Source organism: Neoarius graeffei, chromosome 24, assembly GCF_027579695.1.
Source record: "Neoarius graeffei isolate fNeoGra1 chromosome 24, fNeoGra1.pri, whole genome shotgun sequence".
NCBI lineage: Eukaryota > Metazoa > Chordata > Actinopteri > Siluriformes > Ariidae > Neoarius > Neoarius graeffei.
In genome coordinates, this window is record NC_083592.1 from 17,630,676 (window position 1) to 17,651,760 (window position 21,085).

General features: G+C 41.5%; 1 protein-coding gene across 1 annotated transcript in view; it reads right to left on the reverse strand.

Annotated features, from left to right (window-relative positions):
• LOC132872204 (ankyrin-1-like) overlaps window positions 1-21,085 on the reverse strand; it is a 265,115-nt gene that overhangs the window by 50,950 nt on the left and 193,080 nt on the right. The window contains exons 3-14 of the mRNA XM_060906840.1: window positions 18,335-18,436; window positions 7,131-7,229; window positions 6,894-6,992; window positions 6,606-6,704; window positions 5,955-6,140; window positions 5,613-5,711; window positions 5,424-5,522; window positions 4,948-5,046; window positions 4,580-4,777; window positions 4,353-4,451; window positions 2,627-2,725; window positions 2,244-2,342 (exon numbers count right to left, since the gene is read on the reverse strand). Of these exons, the coding sequence (XP_060762823.1) occupies window positions 2,244-2,342; window positions 2,627-2,725; window positions 4,353-4,451; window positions 4,580-4,777; window positions 4,948-5,046; window positions 5,424-5,522; window positions 5,613-5,711; window positions 5,955-6,140; window positions 6,606-6,704; window positions 6,894-6,992; window positions 7,131-7,229; window positions 18,335-18,436 (1,377 nt within the window). The remainder of the gene's footprint in view (window positions 1-2,243; window positions 2,343-2,626; window positions 2,726-4,352; window positions 4,452-4,579; window positions 4,778-4,947; window positions 5,047-5,423; window positions 5,523-5,612; window positions 5,712-5,954; window positions 6,141-6,605; window positions 6,705-6,893; window positions 6,993-7,130; window positions 7,230-18,334; window positions 18,437-21,085) is intronic.

A 21,085-nucleotide genomic window follows, 5' to 3' on the forward strand; every position in this document is an offset into this window, starting at 1 on the left:
CACTGATCACTTGCCTTTCTCTATGATGATAAATGTTGATAACTTACCTGACTACAGCAGATTAACACAAGATGGCGCCAATGGGACCAAAGTAAATTGGGCTAAACTATCCAAAGAGGATGTTTTATATTATTGTTGGAGGTCAGATGTTCTCTTAAGGGAGTTACAGCTGCCAATGAATGCTATTTTATGTTCAGATATTAACTGTGATGATGTTACTCATTGTAATGATCTTTGTAAAATGTACAACAGCATAGTGAGTGCTATACACGAGTCCAGTAGACCTCTACATACTCACCCCAAAAGGGCTAACAACATCAAGCCTGGTTGGAAAAAGTATGTGGCTGACCATCAAGAAGCTGCTAAGATGGCTCATAGGGCCTGGGTTATAGCTGGTAGGCCTAAACATGGACCAGACTTGGAGCATAAGAAACTTGCCAATGCTAGATATAAATATGCAGTGCACTTTGTTGAGAAGTATGAGCAAGCCTTAAGAGCTCATTCTATGGCCCAAAACCTGCTTGGTAACAATGTCATTGAGTTCTGGAAAGAGGTAAAAATTACAAATAGAGCTAAAGCAGTACTATCATGCCACATTGAAGGTGTATCTGGTGCAGATAATATAGCAGAGCGGTGGAGACAACACTATGCAGCTTTGTTTAATTGCATCAAAAGTGAACCCTATTGTGTAGGCAAGCTAAATGAGGAAATGATTCACTTTACACCTAATGAAGCTTCTCATGCTATAGAGCAACTAGCCGATAATAAATCTAGTGGCAATGATAATATCACTGCTGAACATCTTAAATTAGCCAGCCCCAGAATTGCAGCATTGTTGTCTATTTGCTTCACAGGACTGATGACACATGGGGTGCTACCTGACACTATGCTCACAGTTACATTAGTGCCAGTTATAAAGGACAAGGCAGGTAAAATAGGTAGTTTGGACAACTACAGGCCCATTGCCTTAGCCAGCATTCTTTCCAAGGTTTTAGAGAAGATGCTGCTAGACAGACTGTGTGAGTTTATCTATACCACAGAAAATCAATTTGGTTTTAAGCCTATGCACATACCACAATTTGTATATATGCCTTGAAAGAAACTGTTGAATCCTATAGGAAAAATGGCTCAACAGTATTTCTGGGGTTTATTGATGCTTCTAAGGCATTCGGCAGAATGAATCACCATAAGCTCTTTACTAAACTCATGCTTAGAGGTGTAACTGGATGCATCATACGTATTCTGGTTTAATGGTACGCTAGACAACATATGCAGGTGAAATGGGGAAATAGTCTATCCTCTCCCTTCAGTGTCAGTAATGGAGTGAGACAAGGGGGACTTCTATCCCCTGCTCTGTTCAACCTTTACATGGACAGTTTGTCCAAACAATTGGGTATGTGTAAGACAGGATGCCTGATAGGGAATACTGTCTTAAACCATCTGATGTATGCAGATGATCTGGCTATTATGTCACCCAGCACTGTTGGGTTCCAGCAGCTCCTGAATATATGCTCTGAGTATGGTGTTGAGTTTGATGTACAGTATAATGCAAAAAAGAGTGTTGTGCTGATATGTAGGACCAAGGAGGATCATAAAGTGTCCTTTCCAATGTTTTACCTTTCAGGACAATTATTATGTGTATCAAGCTGTATAAAATATCTTGGGCACATCATCACTGACAAGTTGGAAGATGATGATGATATGTATAGGCAGAGACGAATGTTGTATGTTCAAGCAAACATGTTAGTAAGAAAATTTCACTACTGTTCTGATGATGTGAAAATAAGCTTGTTTCGTGCCTATTGTACCCCTATGTATGCAGCCCCATTATGGGCCAGTTACAAAAAAGAGACTCTTTGTAAACTCCAGGTAGCATATAATGACTGTCTGAGGATATTGCTGAAAAGCCCAGGAGTTGTAGTGCTAGTAAACTGTTTTGTGATTCAGGTCTAAGCTCTTTACAGGCTCTCTTGAGGAACCTAATGTTTAAGTTCATGTTTCGGCTGGATAAGTCTCAAAACTGTATTATAATGACTCTCACAAGCCCCAGATGCAGCTCTGTCAGATATCAGTCATATTTGTGGAAACATTGGTATGGATGCCTGTTAAAACTGTCATGACTGATAATATGTTTGTATGTATCTGTGTCTTTTTTTTTTATGTATGTGTATGCCTTGTTATTGGGCCTAGAGCCTGTAATAAAGTTTATAATAATAACTGTGTTGGGTGGAGGATCTCTGTACCTTGGCTTTGGCATCTACTGGAGCCGCATTTTGCAGCAGAAACTCTGCGACTTCACAGTGACCTGCTCGGGATGCCATGTGCAGGGGTGTTTCCACTTTCTACAAAAATAAAAACAATTAATCTGTTTCAAAGTTAAAGAAACGATTCAGGGCAGATTGTTTCCGACTGAACGATGCACACATCACTCAGTTTACTGTATTGTCAGGTTATGTGTGACTAAACTGACAGTTATTGTAGGAGAAAAAGCTCTCATTAAATGCAGGAGTTTGCAATAGTCCACTGGATGATCAAAGAGAAACACTTATTAATTTTCTAAGAAATATCAGCTAAAATGAAAAAATGTACCACTTACAGATTTATTGTATGAGGTTTTGTGACTCACCACATTTGAAGCATTTGGAGAGGCTCCTTTTTGCAGCAGGATCTTCACTATGTTCAGATGACCCATGAAGGAGGCCACATGAAGTGGGGTTAGCCCTGACTGTTACACACCCAAACACACACACACACACCACACACACACACACACACACACACACACACACACACACACACACACACACACACACACACACACACACACACACACGGAGGCCGATAGGCAGCTGCATTCATGATTTTAAGTGTTTCAAGTCCATCATGTCCTACTGGTACCCTGTTTCCTCTGAATACCAAACATGTTCAACAGAGAAGTTATAACCCTTTCATTCAGTCCAAAAACATCAGACTTATGGTTCTGTCATCTGTCCTTTTGTGCATTAATTTGTACTTTGATTGGACAATGCATGCTTACTCAATCTAATTTAAGTTTCTTCTCCAAAGGCATTTAGGATTATGGAGTAAATAATCCACCTTGTTCACATTTATTACACCCAACACTCTATTTCACATGCTTCTTCTCATTCACTGTTGATGCCATGTTACAGATGTGTGAGCAACACAGGCTTAAAAATATCAAATCTAGAGAGATCAAATCTCTCTAATGTCTCTGGCACCCAACACCACTCCCTCAATCCTCACCCTGTGACTTTTAAACCATTGCATTTTTTTTTATTGTGGTGTATTTTTCTGCACTTTGTTGCATAGCTAGGAAGTCATAGTGAGCTAGCCCACTTTGTATGAGATCGCAAGCTAGATGAATAGATGTCATGTCATGTCATGTCATTATCTCTAGCCACTTTATCCTGTTCTACAGGGTCGCAGGCAAGCTGGAGCCTATCCCAGCTGACTACGGGCGAAAGGCGGGGTACACCCTGGACAAGTCGCCAGGTCATCACAGGGCTGACACATAGACACAGACAACCATTCACACTCACATTCACACCTACGGTCAATTTAGAGTCACCAGTTAACCTAACCTGCATGTCTTTGGACTGTGGGGGAAACCGGAGCACCCGGAGGAAACCCACGTGGACACGGGGAGAACATACAAACTCCACACAGAAAGGCCCTCGCCGGCCACGGGGCTCGAACCCGGACCTTCTTACGGTGAGGCGACAGCGCTAACCACTACACCACCGTGCCGCCCTAGATGAATAGATTTTAATTATATTTAATAGTAAATCTGTGAAATTATGATGGTTATACTTTGGCCAACAGGTTGTTGCTAAGTTCACTCAAAATGCACCACTGAAGTGTTGCCTAATTATCTCTTTATCTAGCTAGCTATGTAATGGTGTAGATTTGCTCATGATATCCTCAGTTCAGCAGTTTGTGAGATACTGAACCTCAGTTCAGAGGTGTGTGAGATACTGATGGCCAGAAGTAATTACTATTATCTGCCTCCTTTCAAAACTCATGAGAATGTAATTGCTAGAAATGAATCAGAAGATATTTTGATCATTTTTAATTTTGATGAAAATGACTGGCCACCCAACAGTAGATAAATATATTGAGTGCTTTGAACACAATTATTTTAATCACATATCCATATTATGTTGAGAGTTCCATGAATTACACATTCATTGAACAACCCTTTACACATTATGGACAGCGGTGAAAGAATCTGGATTCCCTGACCTCCTAAAACCTAAATTTAGCTCCCGTGTACCTGTTCTTTAAACAATTTGCTGCTTTGTTACTGACAAAAATATTTTCCAATTTCTTACCTCTGTCACAGCTTCCAAGGACGCGGAGTGTTTTAAGAGTAGGTCCATGACACGAATGTGATTCTTCTTACAGGCTATGTGGAGAGGTGTGAAGCCATTCTGCACAGACCATGAAAGCATAATTAAATATGAAAAGTAAAACATGTACACTGTGGCTCAACATATTCTATTTCAATGAGCATACACATGTATATATTTGCATTGTAAGGAGCTGTATAGGAGCTGACCAGTGCACGGGTGTTTGGCTTGGCTCCTTTGTCTAGTAGCACTTTGGCCATACGGTGATGTCCACAATGTGCTGCCACATGTAGAGGTGTCAGGTGGTCTAGTGTTATATCATCAATCTCAGCATTATACTGCAAGAGCTGTCTCACACAGTCCATGTGGTCCCCCTGAGCCGCCATGTGGATTGGAGAGAGACCATTCTGTATGTGGAGTGAAGAATAATAAATAACACACATGAAGGTAGGCTTTGCTATTAAAATTTAAATTTCCTTAAGTCATGCATGGCTTTATCACATGAGCAGTGTATATTATGTCTGCGTATATTATGTGTGAATGTTAAAACTGGAACACTATCTGTATGTATGTTTACTTTGGTCTTGGCTTGTATGGGGGCTCCTTGGTCCAGCAGGATCTCAATTATTCTAACATGACCATTTCTGGCAGCACAGTGAAGTGGAGTCAGCTCATCCTGTATGCATAATAATAATAATAATAATAATAATAATAATAATAATAATAATAATATCAAAGAAAAACAGCAAAATAATCTGAAGGTCATTTGATGTCAGAAGAAAAAGTTGAAAATGTCTTTAATAACACGTGACAGTTTTTAATGTGTTGTTCCTTTATCATGTTTTTCTCTTTGTGCTGTACATTTTGTGTATCTCTCTTGTCTATGTATAACAGAATTTTTAGTTTGATAGTATTCTAAGACCCTGACCTATTAAGACTAGAACTACAAATCACTTCTGTAAGTCACTGTAAGCCAGTTAAACACTGTCAATGTAAACTTTAATGCAACATATCAAAGTCAAAATTTTGCATTGTTTCACAGTTCATCCTTACTTTAGTCTTGGCATCAATTGTTGCTCCACGGTCCAGCAGAAGCCTGACCATGACCACGTTCCCCCTCCTGGATGCAATGTGCAAAGGTGTAATCCCATTCTGAAAGAAAGACAGTTTAGATAGGTGTATGTTGTAAACTGTAATGTAAAGGCAACATGAGAGGCTTAGGGATGCATTCAAGAATGATACCTTGGGAGTGAAGTTCACATTGGCTCCTCTGTTTATCAGCAGCTGGGCAATGTTCACATTCTCATAGTGTGCTGCAATATGGAGTGGCGTGAAGCCTGTCTGCAAGGAGTCATGGGAAATTAAACCATATAAAACAGATATAGTACAACCTCTTATTATACAGACAGGAACATTTTGCCCTAAGAGCAGCCATTGATGCATGTCTATGAAATTATGACTGAGCCATGGAGATTTGCCTTTGTTTTGATTCAGGAAAAAGAAGCAGCAAACTGACACACACACACACACACACACACACACACACACACACACACACACACACACACACACACACACACAAACCTTGCTTAGTACATCAGGATTGGGATCATTCTGCAAAAGCACAGCAGCAGTGCGAGTGTCATCATTGCGTGCTGCTATGTGCAGCGCAGGGAGGCGAACCTTTCCCTTGGTGCCATGATTGATTAGCAGGGCCACTACATTCTCATGACCCTGCTGAAGAGCCACAGCTAATGGAGTAAAGCCATCCTAAGAGATGGTGAGACAAAAAAGGAAGATATCATCATTGTTTTTCATACGGTGAGTTTTCTGTTTTCACAAACATAAATTAATTCATCTTCAGTAAGATTGTTAGCTTGGTCAGGGTTACACTGGATCTGGAGCCTATCCTGGGAACACTGGGCATGAGGCAGAAATACACCCTGGATGGGATGGAAGTCCATCTCAGGGCTCCATACACTTTTACACTCTTGTTCACTCTTACAGGCTATTTAGAGTTACTAATACACCTACAAGCCTGCTTTTGGAAGGTGGGAGCAAAGCAGAAATTCCAGAGGAAACCCACACAGACACATGAACATGCAAAACTACAAACAGACAGTAACCTGAGCTCAGGATCAAACTGGGGACCATGGAGCTATAGGACTACCCTGTAACACTACCCATTGTGCACCCATGCTGCCATCTATAAACATACACCAAATTCAAAAATACCTCAGTTGGAATGCTCTGATTGGCTCCATTGTCCAAGAGGAACTTCACGACCTCTAGATGATTCTCTTGTGCTGCCATATAGAGTGGAGTGAAGCCCTTCTATTGTAATGAACAGAAATTTTAAAAAATTATCAATTTTTGCTGTATTTCTGTGAATTACCCATTAATGCTGATCTGTAAATTATTTGATAATAATATGATATTGCAGTTATTATCCATTATCTGAGCATTAAATGAAAGTGCCATTTACTGGACTTACTGCACCCAATGGCTTTTTATTAATCTAACCTGGGACTGGGCATTGACATTAGCTCCATAGTTAACTAGCTCTGTGACCACTTGCTCTTGTCCAGCCAATGCAGCAATGTGGAGGGCAGTGTTGCCTTTCTGTGCAGGAACAGAAAAAAGTGTTTTAAAATGAGACCAAGGTCTGATTTCAAAGGCTGAAGTAAGGGTAAAAAAAGTCATATTTTATGTATTAGCCCTAGAATTTAGAGCTGTATGGATAAGCAGAAGTCTCTTTACCTTTGTTGTAGTCTCCAGTACAATGCCATTGTGCAGTAGTTCCAGCACCATTTTAACATGACCTTCTTTTGAGGCCAAATGTAATCCATTGAGTCCATTCTGTAGAGGGAAGAAAGAACAGAGTAGACCTCATAGTGGAGGCTTCATTATGTAGTATCACACACCCCAGAGAACCAGATCCACTAGATCCTGATGCCCTTGGTATTGTGGGTGTCAAATGATACTTCACTGAAGAAAACAAAACATCCTATTTTGCCACTGTATACAAGGACATAATATATTAATAAGTGCCCATGATGCTGAGGATAATGGTGATGAAGGGTGGGATGGCAGGTTGGTGGTCTCTCCGCTGGGAAGAATACAAGCCGTGTGGGATAGGTCTAACCTCACACAGCCTTCCTTCATTGACACCGGACATGTGAGGTTGGACCTTTCTCACATTGCTAATATTATCCCCCTCTGAGTCCAGAGACCACTCACCCCATCAGAAAGAATAAAATGAAGAAACAAAGAAATGAGCAAGATAAATGGAGAATGCACGGTGACAAATCAGCAAAGAATCAAACAGAGGATGTTGCAGTGACTGTACCAATTATCTATGATAGATGCTGACAATGTTGATCATTTTTCTCACAAACACACACTAATGACTGACCCAGAGCAACAACAAGGCTGTACACCATACACTTTTTCATGTTAATAAAAGCAGCTGTAGTAAATGCAGGCCACCAGAAGGGGTCTCTTGATGCCAAGAATCAATCTTGTAACCCCCAAGGACTATTTTACCGTCTATTAAATGTCTTGAGTTGTGTCTCATATTCTGCATAAAGTAATCTATGTTTTTAGTGATCTTTTTTCATTATCTTTCTATTCTGAATGGCTTCTAATGTTCTAATAATCCAGATGTCAGTGTCGTTGCTACACTTGGTCCTACACCTGATATTTAATTTTTTTAATGACAGTCTTATAGAAAGACATTTCACAGAAATGCATTCTTGTATAAAGGTGCACAGCTATGTCAGCTGTTGTTACAAGACCTTAGAATATGTTTATCCTTTGATTCACGTGTCTCTGGCATGCCATGCAGATTTCACATCACTGCTGGTGCTGTACTGAGCATGTGCTTCTGCATGTTGCATGCTGCATACTCATGAAATCTACTGTACTTTACTGTGCACAGCACTATGACCCCTTTCACTGACGTCACCCGAAACCAGAAGTAAACAGACCCTGCGCCATTTTGGAAGACCAACGGGAAATAACGGCAGCGGTATGTGAACCCACGAGAATAAAGTGGAGTGGCAAACGACTTAAACAAACAAATCTGAGCTGTTTTATTTATGATTTATTGGCCCAATAGTAGACTTGAAAGAAACCTGTGTGAGACTTGACAAAAAACTGTGGATATAATGGATAAGTCTGTGCATGATCTGCGGACACTTTGAGGTAAGCAAACGCAAGAAATTCAGATTTAAAACATGCTAAATTGGCCTCAAGTTGATAACTGTATGAGGAGCAAGCCTCCCAGACTTCTACAATTTAATAATAATAATAATAATAATTTAGGATGGTTTGGGGCTTGCTCTCCCTCCTATTATATAAATAAAACATAGTTGTTGTGTAGGCATATATCATAAATACATATGTATAATTTGGATAAATTAACCTAAATTATGGATACCTTAATAATAACAAAAATTATTAATTTTTCAACTGAAAAGATATATTATTAAAAGATAAATATCAACAAGATTACCTTGGCCATAACTATGTGTAGGTTATTCTTAATAACAGCTGTAATATCACGACCCAAGCCACTAACAACATAATTGTAAGCCTGTAGCCCTTTTTAGGCTTTCAAGTCATCAGCAGTGTAGGCACTGGGTGTAAACAACAAATAGTTTACAATGTCTGGGTAGCAAACAGATGGCAGAATTGGTGTCCGGTCCTCCTTATGTATCTGACACGGAGAAATAATATAAATCGTGCTGCCTACCAGATTACAGTCGTCTGTTTTATTGTATCAGTACTAGTATCACTTACTATACTCATCAGTCATAGATTAGTCCAGTACAACATGACCAGCTTGCTTTTTTTCCATTTGACTGTCGCAAGTTTTTTCAGGCTGGTACAGTCAAAAATTGAAAAAAGTTTTGGCCTACTAAACTAGTCATCGATTCTACTAGTGTATTAATTGGAGTCGACATGAAAACGTTCGGTAAAAACTTTAAACTAGTACAATCTCTTCTTCAAAGTTTCACCAAATGGTTTTATTTATGCAATTTAAAGCTCATAATACTGTATAACTTTGGTCGAGTAAAAACGGAGCAAAAACATGGCTGAATCCTGAATGACTCCTATTTGTTTAAATAGGGGACTACATAGGCGGCAGAATGTAGTTTCTTTTTCCCTGCCATGGAAGCGCACTTGTATACCGAGGAGGAAAGCAATTTGCATTACAGCCGTGAGGCGGCTCGGCTCGGTTTTCCCTTTCAGGCGCTCTCGTTTTCTGTTAGAATTTGGTAAAGAAAAATAAATAAATAAATAAATAAATAAATAAATATTATTTACCAGCTTACCGGGTCCATTAACATAAATCTGACAGCTGACAAGGTCTGGATATAAACGAACTTTTGCGTTAAACTGTGTGCTTGGATTCACATAATTTTTTCTGAGTCTTATCATATGGGTCAAACCCATCAATCACAGCCAGTTTCTCCACATACCGTGCCCTTTCTGCAACTGGTAATGTACTCACATAACCCGAATTATCATCCATCGTGTCACTTTACTCTCGCTCGTACTTTGTTTTATATTGTGAGTGCATGTACTTGGTCTTCCAATATAGTGCCTAACAAAATCTCGCGGCGCGGTGACGTCATGTGAAAGGGGTCTATATGCACACAGTAAAGTATGCTGACTTCACTTTCCTCTGCAAACTTCATATATAATAAATCCTAAATATCCTGAGAAATCATCACTCATTGATATAATCTTGACCAATGCCCCTTGTAAATACTCTACAATAGGTGTTTTTGCAAATGATGTGAGTGATCACTGTGTGATTGCTGCTGTTAGGGATGCTAAGGTACCTAATGCCGCTTTTCCACTACCAACGCGGCTGAGTTGGGCTGAGCCGTGCCGTGCTGAGTTGGGCTGAGTCGAGCTGAGTGGGGCTGTTGGAGTTGCATTTCGACTACAACCGCGCTGAACCGTGCTGGCTGGAAGTGGGTGGACACGTTGGGTAGAGTTAGCGAAAGTGGGTGGACATCACATGATGTCGTTAGGCGGCGCAAACAGTGACATCAGTGACCTTTTAAGCGGTAGTCTCATGACCAGGAGAGTAAACAATAAACATGGAGTCGTTAGTGTTGCTGGTCTTGGTGCTGTGGCTTGTTGTCACCGACAACGCCAACAGATACTGGCAAGAGCGTATAGATGAGGCGAGGCGCATAAGGCTTCAGAAATTCTTGTAATTCGTAATTCTTCTTCTTCCGGGTTTACGGTGTTGACAGATCCCAGCGTGCTCGCGGGGCGTGTGTGGGCATGTGAGGACACTCCTCCTCACCAATCAGTGCACAGGGGAGTGTCTCCTCACGCTCCTAGCCCCACTCGGCTCGGTTTGGCTCGCTTCAGCCCCACTCCAAAACGGTGCAAGTTTTGGGTGCTGAGTAGGGCTGAAGCGAGCTGAGTCGCGCCGCTCTGAGGTAGTCGAAATACGAGCCGTGTCGGGCTGAAGTGAGCTGAAAAAGGGTAGTGGAAAAGGGCCATAAGTTGAAACCTCGTTTTGTTGAGAGGCGAAATATGAAAATGTTTGTTGAACAGGGTTTTTTGCATGATCTATTCTTTGTTGATTGGAATAGAGTTGCCTTGATAGATGATGTAGAAGTTGCCTTGTCCTTTTTTCAGAACAATTTTCTGAGCATTCTTAATAGACACACACCTATTCATAAATTTAGAATTAAAGAGCGGGATAATCCTTGGTTTACCTCAGAGATCTCTAACTTACTTCACGAGAGAAATGTGGCCTGGGCTAAAGCTAGGAAATTAAATGCTAAAGAAGACTGGCTTCATTTTAGACAGCTGAGAAATAGATTTACCTCACAATTTAGAAAAGCAAAAGCTGAATTTTATCTTTCTGAGACAGCTAGGAATCTAAATGACCCCAAGAAATTTTGGCAAACCATTAAGTCACTATCTACATCTACTAAACCAACAGGTCTTCCTTTGTCCTTGGTCATGAATGGTGTGACTAGTTCTGACAAATTAGAAATGTTAAACTGTTTTAATGAACACTTTATATCCTCTGGATTCTTGTTTGATTCTGTTACCCCTGTAACCCTCGTGGGTTTGGAGACTGAAACAGATATTTTTACTACTGTTGACAATAGTTTCTGTTTTAGCCCCTTTTCTATTTCTAGTGTTCACAAAGCCCTGAGAGAATTAAATCCCCGAAAACCTGCTGGTCCAGATCATTTGGAACCTTTCTTCTTGAAATTAGCAGCGGATATTATAGCTGAACCTGTTACACATATTTTTAATCTTTCACTGGTCACTAACATAATTCCCAAGGTATGGAAATCTGCCTATGTCTTACCACTTTTAAAAGGAGGTGACCCAGCCATGCCCAATAACTATAGACCCATATCTAAACTTTCAGCCTTGGCTAAAGTATATGAATCATTAATCAGTGAGCAAGTGAAAGAGTACCTAGTCACTCAGTCAGTATTATCTAGGCATCAGTCTGGTTTTAGGAAAAATCATAGCACTACAACTGCAGCTATTAAAGTGGTAAATGATATAGTCAAAGCACTTGATGATAAGAAACATTGTGTGTCTCTTTTCATTGATCTCTCTAAGGCATTTGATACAGTCGACCATAACATGTTAGTTAAGAGGCTTGTTAGTATAGGAATGTCTCAGCATTCTGTGGGCTGGTTTGTGAACTACCTGACTGATAGAATTCAGGCTACCCAAGCTGAAGGCTTGACGTCACAATTTTTATCAGTCTGCAAAGGAGTCCCACAGGGTTCAGTGCTAGGACCACTGCTATTTACTATATATATAAATTGTGTGGGGGAAAATGTTCAGAATGCAACTTTTCATTTTTATGCAGATGATACAGTCATCTACTGTTGTGCGGCTACTGTGAGGAAGGCCTTTGAGTATCTGCAAACTGCTTTTGATAGAGTGCAAGCACAGTTACATCAACTAAAGCTGGTTCTTAATGCTGATAAGACCAAATTAATGGTTTTCTCAAACTCAAGAAGGAAAGAGTCTGATCTTATTATTTCTACTACTCAGGGTCACTCAATTGAAGCAGTTACATCATACAAATATCTTGGATTTTTAATTGATGAATACCTTTCTTTTAAGTCTCACATACAGAACCTAGTTAAGAAGCTAAAACTAAAACTAGGGTTTTATTATAGGAATACCGGTAAGTCCTGTTTTACTGCATGTGCCAGAAGAAGGCTAGTTGATGCAACGTTTTTACCCATCATCGATTATGGTGATCTGCTCTATATGAATGCCCCAACTCAGTCTCTCCATATGTTAGATGCGGTGTATCATGGTGCCTTAAGATTCATTACAAACTCCAGACCTCTCACTCATCGCTGCACACTTTATTCCAATGTAAACTTGCCCTCACTGTCAACTCGCAGGCTCTCTCACCTTTATATCTTTTTGTACAAGGCCTTAATTGGCAGACTCCTGTGTTACATTTCTGAGCTTCTTTCTTTTAAACAGAGCTCACGTTGTTTGAGGTCTCATGATTTTATTTTATTGAATGTACCTCAAGCCCGGACAGAGTTGTTCAAAAAAGCATTTATGTTTGCTGCACCCACCGCTTGGAATGATCTGCAAAAAGATCTGAAATTACAGCGTTTCATTCCCTTGCATGATTTTATAGGTTATATAAAAGCCTTAGAGCACAAGTCCACTCATAATTGCACGTTTTAATTAGATGTTTTAGGTGATGCCTTTTAATGTTTGTAATGTTCTTTATTTGTTTTATGTCTTTTGTGTTTTTTTTAGGGTTTGATTGTTTTATGTTTTTATGTTTTTTATGAAACTATTTGTACTGCCATCTTGGCCAGGTCTCTCTTGGAAAAGAGATTTATATCTCAAGAGACTAACCTGGTAAAATAAAGGTTAAATAAAAATAAAAAACTTCATATATAATGAGCCTAAAATCAACTGATGCTAATGTGGTTAACAATTAATAAGCCCTATTGTTGCCACTTAGCATGACAGTATGCTAACAGACAAAATTAAAAGTTTTATTGTTCACATTAGCATTTTTTTAAGTATTTAAGTACTTTAAATACATCCAGTTCATTTCTAGAATGCTCAAACACTTAATGCTTTTGTTTATGCTTGTATAGCTTGCTCAGAAACTGAATGTTTTTTGTAGGCTGTGAAACCCAGAATGTACTTACTGAGCTTTTGATTAATGAGTTCAGAGATTAATATAGTTCAGAGATGCTGTATGCTTTAATCCTCACAAATACTGTTTCTAAACCCTCCAGATTTGTATTGACCCACCACAGAGATTTATAAGTCATGGTAAGGCAGGAGGTGGAAGTAAAAAAAGGAAGCACAGTGCACATTGTGGCATCAGCAGGTCCACAGGCCCCCCCCCCCCCACACAAACAGGCAAGTGCTCCTCACTTGCTGCCACAGTGGTGCTGAGAGGGAAGAGCCATTTCCCCACAATGGTGCTGAAAGGACAGCACCACTGTTTGTAAACACCAGCACACACATGACTCAGCCTAACTCTACATGGCTGGAATTTGCTGAGGGCCACTTCCGCTCACTCTCCACAAGATGACCATGGGATATAAAAGGGCGCCACTGCCTCAGGCAGATGAGTAATGAGGAACGAGACTCTGTGGCTGATCTGGTCTCTCTCTCTCTCTCTCTCTCTCTCTCTCTCTCACACCTTCCAGACTCTTGCACAGATGATTCTCTCATCCACACCTGAGGAAGCGGCTCCCCTCCAGGGGAGTGGCAGCCCTCCTTCTCTGAGTGGCAGCTTTCCTGGCTACTCCCAACTGCATGACTACACCTTCTCACCCAGCACAAAAATATGTACACACTCCCATCTTCCCCTTCCAACACTCACTTTGCAAATAAATTGACACTATTTTCTGCACCTTATCTGGGTCTCCTGATTCTGTGTCCTGCCCCAGATGGCTAAACCTGTTACACTGGTGGAAAAATGCAATGGAAGATGGACAAAGACCACACCCCCTGCTCCTTGGAACCAGTAGTGTGATAGCTCCTTGAGACGAGCATTCAGCAAGCCAAGCTCACCTAAGAGATGGCCCAGGGCCTCCACATGGTGACACAGGAGCTACGAACCTCCAGACATACAACAACTGCCACTGCAGTTCCTCTCCCTGACCTCTCCTGAAACACCCAGCACCTGCTATCCAAGCTCACAGTTGACAATGACGTTGATGCATTTCTGGGCATCTTTTTGATGGTGGCTATCCGAGAAGGGTGACCACAGTGGTACTGGCCCAATGCTTGGACTCAGTCCTTGCTGGTGAAGCTCATCGGGCCTATTATACCTTCCCCAGTGAAGATGTTACTGACTAACTTGGCCTCAAGGATGAGATCTTGGCCCACTGCAGGTAGGGCTGCTCCCATAGTCCACCTGTAGCCATGAATATAATGGTGATCATGGTGATATACTACCCACTACCCTGAAGCTGTCCCTCTCTGGAAGGCTACATCGGAAAACGTAGTCAAGGAACTGATGCTCCTCTTCAGCTCAGTTGACATCCCCAAGGACCTGCTCACAGATCAGTGCACCCTCTTCATTTCAAAACTGATGGCGCACCTGTGCTGCAGATGAAACACCTCTGGACCAACGTCTACCACTCTGAGACCAATGGACTCATCAAGAGGCTCCATCAAACAATCAAATGTTTGATTCAATGAGTTGTGGATGAGGACGGCAAATATTGGGACCTGCTCTTGCCCTATGTGCTGTTCACCATTCGGGAGACTCCTCAAGCCTCCACCAGGTTCACCAGGTTCTAAGCTTCTGTTTAGCCAAAGACCCAGGTGTCTTCTTGATGTGGCCAAAGAAGCCTGGGAGGAGCAGCCATCCCCCTTCCACTCCACCATTGAGTATGTGCAGGACATGCAAGAGCAGATAGGGTGGGTGATCACCATAGTTAAAGAGTACATGCTGGCAGCCCAATGAGAGCAGCAAAGAGTACCCTGCCCAACTTTGTGATTTCCAGCCAGTGGACTGCAAGCTCCTGTTCCTCCCCAGTGCTACAGTACCTGCAAGTTCCTCGCCCACTGGCAAGGTCCTTACACCATTGTGGAATGTGTAGGCCCAGTAAAATATTGCATGTAGCATCCAGGTAAGTGAGCTATGACCCAGTTAAACCTTCTAAAATGCTGGATTGGACCTGTGCCCCATCTACTGAGTAGGTCCACAAAAGAAAGTTCATCCCAACTCAGATGCAGGACTTCAAGGAACTGGAGGACCAGTTTGGTGACATGTTCTCACCCGAGTCTGGGTGGACACATGTATTTCAACACAACATTTAAGCACCACCAGGAATGGTAATTTGACAAAGGCCCTACTGGGTCCCAGAGGCCTGCCATCAGGCTATTGAGGTAGAAGTAGCCTGCATGCTCTAGGATGGCATTATCAAAGAGTCCAACAGCCCCTGGTCAAGCTCCGTCATTGTTGTTCCCAAGCCCATCATAAGTCTCTGCCTATGTAATAACTTCATGAAGCTGAACCAAGTATCAGAGTTTGACAGCTATCCCATAACATGAGTGAATGATCTTATCAAGCACCTGGAGAGAGCCCAGTTCATCGCCACCTTGGATCCCACAAAAGGTTACTGGCAACTCTCACCTGATGACAAGCCCAAAACTGGCTTCAGTATCATCACCAGACACTGGCAGTACTCTTTGGGCTCCACAGATCATCTACAACCTTCCAGCAATGAATGAATATTGTGCTGCAACCCCACCACCCATATGCTGCTGCCTACTTTGATGATGTAAACATCCAATCAGATTCTGATCTTCAAGGGGTACTGCATGAACTCCAAAAGGCCAGTCTAACTGCAAACCCCAAGAAATGCCATCTGGGGGTAACAGAGGCACCCTGGGCTACGACTTCAGTTGGGGATTGTTGAAACTTCAGGAAAAGAGAGTGAAGGCTGTCAAATCCTATCCCCAACCCACAACCAAGAAACAGATATGTGTCTTCTTTGGGCTAGTGGGAAATTTGTCCCTAACTTCTCCTCTTTAGTCTCCCTCCTCTCAGATCTAACCAGGAAAGGAGAGTCAAAAAAGGTTTGCACATCAACTCCTCTGAGATGGACCTGAGAGCAGTACTTTCACAGGAGATCAGTGGAGAGGAACATCCCATCGTTTAGATGAGTAGAAATCTGACCTCTGCTGAGCGGCACTACACCGTTGTGGAGCAAATGTCCCTGGTTATCAAATTGGCCATTGAGGAGCTAAAGTATTACCTTGCTGGATGTTATTTCACAATTGTCACAGACCATGCCCCATTACAGTGGCTGGTCAAAGGAAATAACTCTAACAGCTGTATAACCCAGTGGTTCCTTTCTTTCCAAGACTTCTTGTTCCAGGTACAACATCAGATGGGGGTCCACCATGGCAATGTGAATAGCCTCTCCTCTGCCCCAAGCTTCCCTGGCAGCTGGCTCAGAGCTGGGGGGGGGGGGGGGTACTGTGATGTCTGCAGGCCCATGGCCCACATACACAAGCAGGCAAGCCCTTCTCATTGTGCTGCCACAGTGGTGCTGAAAGGACAGCACCGCCGCACTTTCCCCATAATGGTACTGAACAGACAGCTCTGTTCCAGCACCACTGTTTGTAAATACCAGCATGCACATGACCAAGGGGCAGGGAGACCTAATTCTACATGGCTGGAGCCGTGGTCAAGATGACCATGGGATATAAAATGATGCCACTGCCTCAGGTGGGTGAGTAATAAGGAACAAGTTTCTGTGGCTGATCTGCTCTCTCTCTCTCTCACCTTCTAGACTCCAGCATGGACAATTCTCTCACCTCAGTCTGAGGAAGTGGCTCCTCCAGGACTCCTTTGAACAGCAGCCCTCCTGGCTATGCCTAATTCCATGACTGCACCTTCCACAGACACCCTGCACGAAGAGCTGCACACACTCCCATCTTCCCCTTCCTGCACTCACTTTGTAAATAAAAAAGCACTGTTTTCTACACTGTATTTGGGTCCCCTGAGTCTGTCCCACATGGCTAAACCCATCACAATGCGCGCGCACGCACACACACACACACGGGAATAAACAGGATCTTGGCTCAAACACCACATATGAGCTCCTTCATATAAGCATAATAAAGGTATCTTTCTCTACCACAAACACACTCACACTCATTTTGGCACTTGTTTGTGATGGTGTATGTCTGTGCATTAATGATAAGACTTACTCTTCACAGGCTCACACCCTGTTTTTTCATCTTATCACACATGTATCTATAACACGTAGACGGGGAAACTCCCTATTTGCCAGCTAAATATTTTTATAAGTGCTGTCACGCCACTAATATCACAGCACAGCTCATTACCTAAATGAATGATTTCGGTGTTCAATGTGATCAAAACTGTACTTATGGCTACAATTTTAATATTATAACTCAAATGCAACCTCAAACACTGTCACTGAAAACAAATTGGTGGTAGGAATCCTCTCAGGAATTCAAGAACCCTTGAAACAGACGGCTAAAGGAAGTTATTATAAATGAAGATAAAATTGAAAATGGGACTTGAGTTAGTTTATGTCTCAGCAATAACAGTTATAACCTTTCACATTTCCATAAATAATTTTTTTTTTCCATGGCGCTGCTTGTTCCTTTAATCCTCTGACTGGATGTCAGTATTCCAGCTCAGCACTTTCTCACTGATGCAACATGCTGAAATATTTAGCAGCAAATATGGTGAGACTGTACTTCTATGACGAATTGTTGAATATTATAACCTAAGACAAGAACGGAGGCTCAAGGTCATATAGAACATTTCATGCTTAAAAGAGTGGATTGTGAGCTTCAGGGAAATTATCAGTGTTAAACAACAGCCACAAAGCAGCTAATTTTCCTTAATGGTTTGATAGAAACTGATAATGACACACTTTTACAGAGGTGGAGGCAGTTCTCACCTGATTGGCTGTGTTAATATCAACACCATTCTTGATGTGGTCTAGAGCCTTTTCCAGGTTACCTGAGCGGGCAGCACGTAGGAAACTGGTAGCAGCATCAGTCTGAGACAGATATATAGACATACAGAGAGGTGGGAATAATGAGAGTGAGATTAGTTGTGTTACTAATCTGGTAAAGAGATCATTTAGTGTCATGTTTCCTCTGAGAACCCAAAAACAAAAGGACTGACCATTTTAGATACTCCATGTTATGACATTTAAGATGTGGTGACTCAATATTTGACAGAAAGTAGCATTAACAGAAACCACACAACACTACAAAATAATCAATACAAATGAAAAAAATAGCACTGTTAAGGTATGTGAACCATCTCCATTTCTAACATTAAGACACAGTGTACAGAGTTAAGCATGAGAACGATCCACAAACACAACACAAGGTGCTTTCAGATTGACTCGAGGTGCTTTTTTGAAAGACCTTGGTAAAAACACCACACAAAGAATCACATCAATTAAAGAGTTAGCAGTCAGTCAACAAACCATAGCACATTTCAGAGGTCAGGGGTCTACTTACAATTATCCAGCGCTTGCCCCTGGTAGCAATGGGGTTAAATCTGATTTCATTCATTGTTTAGCTCAGTTTGCATTTGCGTATACTATTTATATCATACACAGTATGATGGCTCAGAGATGGTATACTGCATTGTAGTTATTTACTTCAGTTTTGCAACCGAATGTTGTAGGCTTTAAATAAACCACCATTCATTTTCAAATCATTAATTTTAACATAATAAAAAATTCTGATATGGAGCATTTCATTCTGTAAACAAACTAACAAACAAACACTAAAAAAGGACACATGATAGAAGCTATGTCCTGATTTTTTTTTAAAACTGTAAAACCCTTTCCTTGAGAGGAAGCCTCTGTGAAATCAGGCTGCAGTCAAAAAATATTATCAGAAGGTGCACAAACATAGAATATGCACTTGTCCATTGCTACAACTTTATATCAGACAACTGAGCAGTTTTCTTCACAAAAAGAGGAGAGAGGAGAGAGCTAGCTAGAAGCCAGAGGTGTGTGTGTGTGTGTGTGTGTGTGTGTGTGTGTGTGCTCGCACTGAGAGGAGCTATTTTCGGAAGTCTGAGGCAGCAAATCTCATGGAGAGGTTTCCTCAGACAGTGTAAGCACTGCTGGAGTGTCTGGGAAGTGAAGATTTACCGTACACCCCTAGAGCAGGAAGACATATAAGCACACACACACACACACACACACACACACACACACACACACACACACACACACACACACACACACACAGGTTTACAGTCTGTACATCAAGGGGTAGAGATCAGGGGTGTTGCTTCACCACTCATTCTCATTCATGAAAAACTCTACATGCTGTGTCTAATGTAGAATGTCTACATTGTGTGTGCATTTTCTGCAAAAAGGACTCACTACACATACCCATATAAAGGTTCAGCTTTTGAAGAACTTCAGAATGAAATTATCTTAAAGAAGTTTTGAGCAGCACTAGTTTTGAAGAGGTTTGAAGAGGTATTACTTATTGGTGATTATGGATGTGTAGATGTGTCTGCCATGGTGATTCTGAAGTGTTCAGATAAAGTGGATGGCTACACACCCACAAAAAACACACTCAAACACATGCATGGCTACACAGCCAGAGCTGGCATGGTAACGCCTTGGTGACCTGCTAGGGCCCCATTTGTTACAATAGCCTTCTCTCTCTCTCTCTCTCTCTCTCTCTCTCTCACTCACACACACACACACACACACACACACACACACACACACACACACACACACACACACACTTTTTCTATATTACAGACTAATTTCTAGATTCCTCTCACTGTATTTCTTGCTTTTGATGCACTACAATGCTCTATAACAAAGCTTGCTTCTGGACTGACCTAAAGCTCTACTTAAGGCATCACTGCTAAAGGTTCAGTATTTGTCAAGTGGCAACCTCTGGTCCTGAAAAGTGATGCCAATGTGGAAGTACTAAAATCTGCAGTTTCTCGAATGGCCACTTGAGGCTGGCTCCAATAGCGAGTCAATTCTCATAGATCCCCCATGTTAAAATGTCCAAATTTATGGTGAAAACAAACATGTTTACAGCCTGGTACAAAAACCGGTTTCAGTCTCTATAGCTAGTTTCTCCCTTCATGACAACTGTACTGGGGGTGAATTTTTATATAATTCAACAGTTTAAATTATATTGACCCATCCATTTATGCATAATTAGGGGCGGGGCCGATTTGAGTGACAGCTGGGTTTGTGTCATTTTGTTCGCCGCTAGCTGGCATTACCCTATGGTATTTGTACTAAATGGGTTGCAGATCAAGAACATCTATTTATTTATTTATTTATTTCCTTGGGATTTCATGTTGCAGTGTGTTTTTAAGACTTTGAAGGGTAAAACCGAACATGTACTTCAGGCTCAATTTTGGATGAAGTAAAAAGAAAAAGCACAAATTAATGTCAATCTTAAGCACAGACTGTTGGTTTTGAAGAACACATTTTGCTGAGGCATGATCTTGAATTTGGGTGTTTGCTTATGTCAGTGCATGAGTGTGTTTGGCTGTACAAGATAAGGCGCTGGAGACTCTCTTATCCACCGCACCAAATGTTGTGCTTATGGTTCCCATAGCAAGCTCCTTTCTGTGTATCCACACACTGCCTTCCATTCACACTGCAGCAGGAGATTGAGTTTCAAATTCTCCAATTTAT